Genomic DNA, 9,705 nt, shown 5'->3' with positions numbered 1-9,705 from the left:
AATATATTTTTTTTCAGTTCCTTTGAAAATCTCAACAATGGGGCCAGATTCTGTCATCTTTACACACACTGTGAAATCTCTTGGCAGTTTTCTCTGGAAAAATCCCCTATCAAAAGTTTTCCATTTGGAAATCCCTGTTTTCCTATGGGAAAATTATTTGAGGGAGGAAAAAAAGAGGTTTTTTATTTGCTTTGTTTCCCCTCCCCACTTTTCCCATTCTTCCTTGCTGTTTTCAAAGTGAAAACAGATGAGAAATAAGAAAATGTGAGAAACAGGCAGAAGTGTAGAAAGTGATACTTTTGAAGTCAAATGCTGAAAGTCACACTTCAACTATTTTTGAACAGGCAAATTGTTGGAAAACACACAGAAGTGTAAGAAAGTAGGGTTTTTTCACCTCCATAGTCTGACTGTTTTCTAGTTTTTGCCAGCTGAGACAGAGTGAGAAATTGGGGGAAAGTGAGGGGAATACCCACAGTTGCTAATTTAAAAGAAATCAGTTTTTATTAAACTTTATTTTCCAATGACAAAATTTTCATCAAAAATTTTTGACCAGCTTTATTTTTGATTTGAAGAGTCACAGTGCCTTTCTAGTATCAGAGTAGCCGTGTTAGTCTGGATCTGTAAAAGCAGCAAAGAATCCTGTGGCACCTTATAGGCTAACAGATATTTTGGAGCATGAGCTTTCGTGGGTGAATACCCCTTTGTCAGATGCATGTAGTAGAAATTTCCAGGGGCAGGTATATATATTTTCCACTACATGCATCTGACGAAGTGGGTATTCACCCACGAAAGCTCATGCTCCAAAACGTCTGTTAGTCTATAAGGTGCCACAGGATTCTTTGCTGCTTTTACAGTGCCTTTCTAATTTTACAAAAATAGCAAAGCCTCCATAAATGCAGTAGAAAATCTTGGTGCTTGTGTACAATTTTTTCAGTTAATCTCCGGAGTGCCCCTGTCACCTCCTTGTTCCGCAAGCTGTAGATAATGGGGTTTAGCATGGGGGTCACGACAGAGTACAGCAGAGCAATGAGTTTGTCACTATTCGGCGAGTGGCTGGATTTGGGTTTCAGGTACATGGTGCAAGCTGTCCCATAGAACAGACTCACCACCAGGAGGTGTGAGGAGCAGGTGGAGAAGGTTTTCTTCCTGCCCTCAGCTGAAGGCATCTTCAGGATGGTTGAGATGATAAGAACGTAGGAAGCAAGGATGAGCGTGAATGGCAGCAGGACAAAGAAGAGGACAACCAGGAGAATGGTGATTTCAGTCCTGTGGGTGTCCCCACAGGCCAGTTTCATCACTGGAGGGACATCACAGAAGAAATGGTTGATTTCATTAGAGCCACAGAAGGGTAGAGTGAATATGGCCGCAATGTGACCCATTAACACCAGCAGGTTGGCAAGCCAGGAAGCAGCTGCAAGCCCTATATAGACTCTCCTGTTCATAAGGACTGGGTAACGCAGTGGGTGGCATATAGCAATGTATCGGTCGTAGGCCATCACAGCAAGGAGGTAACATTCCGTCCCTCCTAGGAAGAGAAGGAAAAACATCTGTGTTGCACAGCCGAGGAAGGAGATGGTTCTATCTTCTGAAAGGAGGTTAGCCAGTATCTTGGGCAGGGTGACCGAGGTGTAGCAGATCTCCAGGAAGGATAAATTCCTGAGGAAGAAATACATGGGGGTGTGAAGGGCAGCCTCGGCCAAAGTGACAAAGATAATGAGAAGGTTCCCAGTCAGAGCAATGAGATAACAAGACAGAAATACTACAAATAGCCCCCAGCTCAGCTCAGGGTGGTCGGCAAATCCCAAGAGGATGAAATGGGACACCGAGGTATGATTCCCTGTGGTCATTCCTCTGATACGCTCAGTCCTGAGAAAAAAAACTAAAACAAAGACATGAGGCTGCATGAGGTGAAGGTTCCCCATTCTTTTCAATTATGCGTAGTAAATGAAGATCCTGAATACTGTTTAACCGAGAAATTGTCCTACCTCAAATTTTATCCCCTGCAGCCAGCATCGGACCAGATTCTGGTGTCCTTACTTATACTGAATAGTACTTTTCTCCAACACAAGGAATAAGTGAGAAAATAATAAAATTGTTGGAATTTACCAATGCAATCCTCCACACCAATTAATGTTAATTTCCTAGAGCATATTTTCCCCTCTCTAATGTCTATGGTTCTGTGATAAAAGCATCTAACTGAAAACCAAAGGCAAGCAGCTGAATACTCATAAATTCATGTGTCCATAGATTTAAAGTCCAGAAAAATAATTATGTTCATCAAGTATAACCTCTTGCATAAACAGGCCATATAATTATACCCAGTAATTCCTGCATGGAGCCCATAACTTTTGGATGACCTAGAGCATATCAATTTCAAAGACATTGTTCTGGATTTCAAACTCCAAGTCATGGAGAATCCACATCATCTATAAGGAAGTTGTTGGAATGGTTAATTACCCTCCACAATTAAAATTTAATGTTTCATTTCCAGATGGAACTTTTTTTTTATTTCACCTTCCAGCCATTGGATTTGGTTATAACTTTATCTGCTAGATTAATGAGATTTGTAGCATCTTCTCTTCATATAGACAATAATCAAGTCACTTCTTGGACAAAGTGTCTTGAGGAAAGACTTAGCTTGCACAATCTATTCATAGTCTCTTCCCTGCCCTTTTGCTTGGGCTGGTGACCACAGCTGTTGTCTTACTCAGTGACTGCAAGTGTTGCTAGCTCCTGTCTGGGGGAAGAAAGAAGAGGAAACCTCTTTAGCCTTCCCTCCTTCCATAACTATGAAGGGATCAAACGCAACTGGCTCTATATACACACTCCTTACGTATCTACCTCGGACTGAGAGGAAACAGAGGTACATCAAGGTAAATGAGGGGCCCAAGACTGATCTTTAAGTCTGTGTGCAAGTGGCAGTTGGCTGCTGTCGGCAGGAGCAGGATACTGGCCAGATGGACAATTTTGCCTGGCCTGTACGGCCGTTCTTATGTTCTTAAGTGGGTCACTTTAGTCATTTGACTTCAGTGGGCGATTCATGCGAGTGAAGTAAAGGAGGGCTCTAAATGTGGTACAAATAAGTATGACCCAGGTTTCGGTGCTTGCTCCAGCCATCCACTCAGTACATGTCCCCAGTCTTCAGTGCATTTATCCTCCCAACACCCTGGTGGACAGAGGGCTATGTTCCAGTTCTCAGAAGACGCACTAGGCACCTAAACCCAGTGCGTGAACTGAAGCATTGCACAAACCGGTTGTTAAAATTTTGAAGCGGTTTAGACCACTTGTTAACTGGCTTCCCTGCAGGGAAGCTTTGATGTGGCTGCTGGCCACGAGAACAGTGTAATTCCTCCTCCCAGCCAACTGGGACGGCTGCGCTGGCTGAGGACCCATGTGGGCTGCCTCCGGCCCTGTTCCTGCGGCTGCTGCTGCTCGTTGGACCTTCTGGCCGGGCAGCTGCTCGGCTGGGCTGGGTGGGTGCGTCCTGCTGCTTGGGCTGCTGTCCCTGTGTGAGTACCCACACGCTGCCTGCAGCCACCCCCCTGCTGCACCCCCTGCCCCACAGCCCCGCCCCACAGCCACCCCCTGCTGCACCCCCTGCCGCACCCCCCTGCCTGCACCCCCTGCTGCAACCCCTTGCCACAGCCAACCCCTGCCCGCACCCCCTGCCTGCAACCCCTGCCCACAGCCACACCCTGCCGCACCCCCTGCCCACCCCCTGCCTGCAACCCCTGCCACAGCCCCCTGCCCACAGCCAACCCTGCCGCACCCCTGCCCACCCCCCTGCCTGCAACCCCTGCCCACAGCAACCCTGCCGCACCCCTGCCGCACCCCCCTGCCTGCAAACCCACTGCCACAGCAGCCCCAACCCACAGCCAGCATGTCGCACCCCCTGCCTCTAGCTAGCCCTGCCCCACGCCCCTGTCGTAGCAGCCACACGTCCACTGGTGCCCTGCAGTTCTCAGGGCAGGAACCCTGCACACCTGCTTCAATGAGGGAGGCAGGAGAGCAGCTGGGACCACACGTGCACACCCTAGGGTGACCAGACAGCAAGTGTGAAAAATTGAGACGGGGTAGGTAATAGGATCCTATATAAGAAAAGACCCAAAATCAAGACTGTCCCTAATAAAATCTGACATCTGGTCACCCTAGCACACCCCAGGGAGTGTGGGGACCCACATGTGTGAAACGGAGCTCCTTTTCTAGTGTTCAGGCCCATCTTTTTTAAAAAGAACTTTAGGTAGGGTTAACATACATCTGAATTTCTGGGAGATGTCAGGCTTTTTGGTTCTTAAATACCATCCAGCGGAATTTTTAAAATTAAAATTCCTCCTGGGAAAATACGGACGTTATGGTAAACCTTATGGTACAAAAAAATACATATTGTGCACATCCCCTTAATCAGAACTTTTTATAGGGAACCAATTGTTAAGATTTAGCAGCTCATCACTCCTAAACCCATTTAAAAACCTGTCCCTTAGTCTCTGTGTGCTCAAAGAGCCAAACAGGGCCCATTTTGGATTTTCAGCAGCTCCTGAGCAGTTAGACACCCACCTCCCAATGCAACCAATGGAGTTTGTACCTAATCTTTTTAGGCATATTTGAAAATCCAATTAGCTACCTATTGGTCATATAGAGCCTAAGTACCTTGCAAATATGCAGGCTCTAATGCACGAGGCCAAGGTCACACAGGGAAACTATGATAGAAGAGTGAACTGAATCCATGTCCCGCAGTTCAAGCCAAGCTTCTAACCACTGAATCGCCTTCCTCCTCTTTAAGCAAAAGTGACCAAGCTTCTATTTTTTTAAAAAAAAATAATTTTGTTTTGTGGAAAGCAAAACACATTCTGCGGGAAATGTTGGTGTGGAGTTGTTGCTTCTTTGAAATCACAATTTTCCATTGAAAAAAAGTTTGGTGCGAAAATTTTTGTCCTCCCCTACCAACATATCTAACAAGTAGAAGTAAATCAGAGCACAATAAAAGTGATAGTTTAGAATCTGAACACCATTAATACTCCTTTGTAAGGCAAGAGTAGTTGTAAATCAGTCCACTGAAGAGAAAGGAGTTGCAGCGGTGTAAATCAGAAGTATTCAAGTAGCAAAGTAATAGCATGTTCATCTTGAGTAATTACTAGGTCAAATGATATCCAAAGATTAACACTCTGTAACTCAGAACAGAATTTGGCCATGCCCAGAATATTCCTTTTCACCTCACAGGGAGAGGACCCCTGATACTAGAATTTTTTAAGCCTCTTGAAATGTAAACTTGCCTCACCTTCTTCTGGAGCATATAGCCTGGCCTCTTTGCAGCTTCCCAATGTCTGTGAGCAGTCTGAGGAGATGCACAGAGTGAGCAGATGTTCTTAAATTCTCTTCAGTGCCCCACCCAGACCTCAAGCATGTCAAACGATGAACCTAGCACAGAACCCACAATAACAGGAATATGCTTCTTGGTACATTATACAGATGGTCAATCTGTCTCTCCCCATATCGATCTGTCTACCCACCCAGACCTGAAGAAGAGCTCTGTGTGGCTCAAAAGCTTGTCTCTTTCACCAACAGAAGCTGGTCCACTAAAAGATATCACCTCACCCACCTTGTCTCTCTAATATACTGAGACCAGCACCACTTCACCATCTATCTTCATATACCATCTCTTTATCTCTCTTTCTCCTTCTCATTTATCAACATGGTATCTTGGCACCCACAGGTCAGGCACCAAATTATATGAGATTGGCCTATAGAATTTCTAGTCAAGTATTCTTTGGGCCTTGAGGGGTTATAGGAAAGGAGACAACCCAGGTGTCTACTTGACCGCTGAAGACAGAAGCCATGGTGAACTCCACCTCCACTATCCACATAGTCAAGGTGGGGCATGCAGAACTATTTACTCCAAACCAGCTCATACAATATGTTCCTGTGGAGGAACCTAGCTGTCTCCTCCATGTTACCTAGTTCAGACATTCACACCTATCTAAGAGAGGTCACATTCTGCACCTACTTTGTACCAGGCAGATTCTGTCCACACTTCACACTGAAGGGAATGGGGTGCATTCTGTTTTGCACAGCTGTATTAAAAAGCCGAGTTTGGTTTGCTGTGGTAATATCATTTTGATAAACAGAGTTATGGCTGAAAAAAATCTTCTCTCCCACCCTCTCTTCCTCTATATATTCTTTTTTTGTTTCAAATGTCAGCGATAAAGATGCTGCTGGAGGTTGTGTGTGTGGTGTGTTTGAATATTCTGTGCTCAATATTCAACTGGTTCACACTGGTGTAGCTTCATTCACTGTAATGAAAGAACCATCTGGTTCACTGACTCCAGAGGAGCTCTGGCAGATGCATACCAGCTGGGGGTCTGGCCCATTGATTCCAGTGAAGCTACACTGGTTTTTACCAGCTCAGATTCTGGCCTCAGACCAAGTATATGGCTTGCATCTCCTCGTTCACAATGATGTAAATCATTAGAAACTTCAGAGAAGTCATTGGAGTTACACTGGTCAAAAAAACAGTGGAAGCAGGTTGATCATTTCAGCCTCTCATGATTATGATCATAAAGATGAAAGAAAGTGCAGATTTTCACACTATTTCAAAATATATTTGAAATAATAACAACTTAATATGGAATTATGATTCAGACTCTATATCGGTAATTTCAGGGCAGAAAAATTACAGGTACATTATAATGATTCCCCCAAAAAGCATTGCAAACTAAGTAAATTACACTAGGAAATTAAGATTACACTTAAAAGGAATCCAAATATGTAAAGGCATGGAAATGCAGTTATAACACCCAAATAACTTTAACTCTGATATATAGTTGTCCTGCATGAATCAAGTTCTTATTCTTATCCTTTATCCTTGACTTTATTTACATGTGTTATCTGATCGCCTATCTGCACCTTTTAAAATCTGTTCCTGGGGTTTCCAAAGACTGCTGATATGAGTTAGCTACCTGGGTAAATATTTTCAGGATGGATGCCATCAATTTTTTAAGACAATCAGTTTTTAGCAGATCCCCACCAGTGATTTCAATGAGAAAATTGCTGCTTCTCATATACCAGCTACATAATAAATAATAATAATAAATAAATTAATAAATAATAACAACAACATGCTCTGGCCCAATTTTTGAGCCCAATTGTAACCATCAGTGCTTAGGAATAATTTTACATGTATGGGGCATAATCCAACAAACTATAGCTAATTGGGACATTTTTTACTAAATGAAAAGTCGTCAAAATACGATGTTTTGTCAAGGCCGCTTTGCAGAGGTGTATTGGTGTTGCCAATTATTTCACTGGGAAGGGTTTTGAGGAACAGGGCTCTCCCGTCACTCCTGGTACAACAGAGAAAGACCAGAATCCAAAACCTGATCTTTCTAATCTGAAACCAGACATTTCAACACCATGCATTTTGTGAAAACACTGGAAAGGTTTTGTTACTGCTGAAAACTAACGACCTTAGAAAGCTTGAAAGGTGTCACAAAATGGAATTGTGGCAAATACAAACATGCTCATGAGTAACTCTGCATTTTAAAGACTGCTCTCAGAAATAATCCAACAGGTATAATGGCACGGCTACATTGCAAAATTAGAGGTGTTCTTAAATCAAGTTAGCGAACCTTTGTTAGCTTACTTGGTTTAACATAGTAGTCAAAATCTGGCAACTTGGCTTGTAACTTGGGTTAATGGTTTGAGTCCAACTGAAGGTTCCTCCGTAGGCTTTAACATGTGCACCTAACCTGAGTTAGGAGTCAAGTTGCTGGGTCTTCACTGCTGTTTTAATCCAAGTTAGCTAACATGGTTTAGCAAACCTGAGCTGAGAACACCCCTAATTTTGAAGTGTAGAGACATACCTTAAAGGTATGTTTAGACTGGAGATGGAGGAGTAATTTCCAACTTTGACAAAGCTAGTGAGTTGTAAATAGCTACCCACCCTGAGTACAATCCAGCTAATAGCCAAGGTAGATGTTCAGGGCCACCCATGCAGCTGCCACTACATTGCTATTTTTAGCACAGTAGCTCGATCAAAGCTAGCATGGGTCCACCTGCACAAACTGGAAATTTTACCTGCTGGTCAAGTGTAGAAACACCCGAAGTGTTGCAGAATTGAACTTTTCACATGTTCCTAGAAATAGGGTTACAGTATTAACTAATAGGAAGAAGGCAATTAACTGCAGAGTGGTACTTACTGAAATATCAGGTTACTGGCACATAGCTATTGAATGCTTTTGAAACTCACTGCAGACGAGAAATTCCATGCCTATAGCTGGAACATCTTCATTGACTCCAAAGTGTGCCTGTGTTAATCTGGCAGGATGACAGTGTTTTGTTCATCTGCTCCGTTCCCCTTTGGGAAATGCTCTCCCAAGCATTTCATTCTAGGAGTAGTAATTAACAGAATGGGCAGTCTCATGATTATTTTGCTTTGGTGTGGTGTGCTGGTGCCATCCAATGGCAGAGTGTGTCTTTTTATTCATTGTTAATGATTAGTGATTGTCACAAAGTGAATGAGAGCTAAAAGTAATGAGTCTTTTCTTGCTGTGTCTGAATTGGTGGGGATGAGATAAGAACAGACTTCAAACCACATTGCAAACTGAGATCAGATTGGTAATATGGGGAGAAGGGATGGGAGGTTACTTCTCACTGGGCATGATTTGTCTCTCATTTACACCAGTTATAAATCAGTGTAACTCCTACTCCAGCCCTGTTTCACTACTCCAGCAGTGCAAAGCACCCATTAAACCAGTTTAATCAGCCTGCTGTGTATTCCCCCTGCATAGGATGAAAGCCAGACCCTGGTGTAGCTTCTGTAAATCACTGCTGTGGTCTTCCCAACAGCCACTTTTACAACTCAAATCACCATTTCAGTATCGTCCTGATAGTTTAAGATTCCCCATAGCTACACTTACTTACTCTTCCTTTCACTACACCCTCAAATTTCCAACTGTTTCCATCTTCTTCTGCTGTTCTGCCCGCTGGGCACGAAAACTTTCCTGCTAGTTTCTTCGCTTGGAATCCGTCCTTCGTATGAGTGCACCATACTGTTCCCCTACAGTTTAGCTAGGCGAGTGGGCTTCTTCAACTTAGCCCATCCCCTTTGGTCTCTCCCATTAAACAGTTACCTTACTCAAAGACTACCTGAACCTCCTCGGAAGGCTCGGCTTACACTGCGGCAAAAACGCATGGCCCAATTTGGGCATTTAACTATTCAATTTCCTCTGTGGCAAACAACTGCTGTATATTATTGTATGCTGGCACAAAATTGTTATGCATTTTGGCAAATCCCTGGAGGACCCAAGTACTATGCTTAGCCCAGGGTTCTCTCTACCTGAATCCTGTCTCAGCCTGCAACTGCCCTGGGTTATGGTTTTGTAGGCTGCTGACATTCTAGTATCGTATCTTAACTTAGCTCATTCAAGTTATGATCGTACACATCTCTTCCTTTTATCAACTTCTTCTATTGCCAAGTCCTAAGCTAAACTGAAGTGTCACGTGCCACCCCTTCCATTAAACAGGGTGGGAGAGAGGAAATTGCTAGCCCCCCCAGTCTATCCAGACTATTAGTGGCTGAGAGTGGGGCACTTCGTTTATATCATGGAATACTTTCAACACATTATATATTCAACAAACCAAGCAAAGCAACATAAAAATATACAAGGTAACAAGATATGGTGTAATTCTGCAGGCTCTCTCCCTTCTCAA

At 43.6% G+C, this 9,705-nt stretch overlaps 1 protein-coding gene across 1 annotated transcript; it reads right to left on the bottom strand.

Moving 5' to 3' along the window:
• Window positions 1–848: 848 nt before the first annotated feature.
• On the bottom strand, window positions 849–1,847 carry LOC116826512 (olfactory receptor 10A7-like). Its single transcript, XM_032783285.1, has one exon. The coding sequence runs from the start codon at window positions 1,845–1,847 to the stop codon at window positions 849–851; it is 999 nt and encodes a 332-aa protein (XP_032639176.1).
• Window positions 1,848–9,705: the final 7,858 nt, after the last annotated feature.

This window comes from Chelonoidis abingdonii, chromosome 14 (genome assembly GCF_003597395.2).
Source record: "Chelonoidis abingdonii isolate Lonesome George chromosome 14, CheloAbing_2.0, whole genome shotgun sequence".
NCBI classification, from domain to species: Eukaryota; Metazoa; Chordata; order Testudines; family Testudinidae; genus Chelonoidis; species Chelonoidis abingdonii.
This window is presented reverse-complemented; position numbering and strand designations above follow the sequence as displayed.

Excerpts from the sequence above, each read along its gene's own strand:
- LOC116826512 (XM_032783285.1), bottom strand. The coding sequence starts at position 1,847 with ATGACCACAGGGAATCATACCTCGGTGTCCCATTTCATCCTCTTGGGA.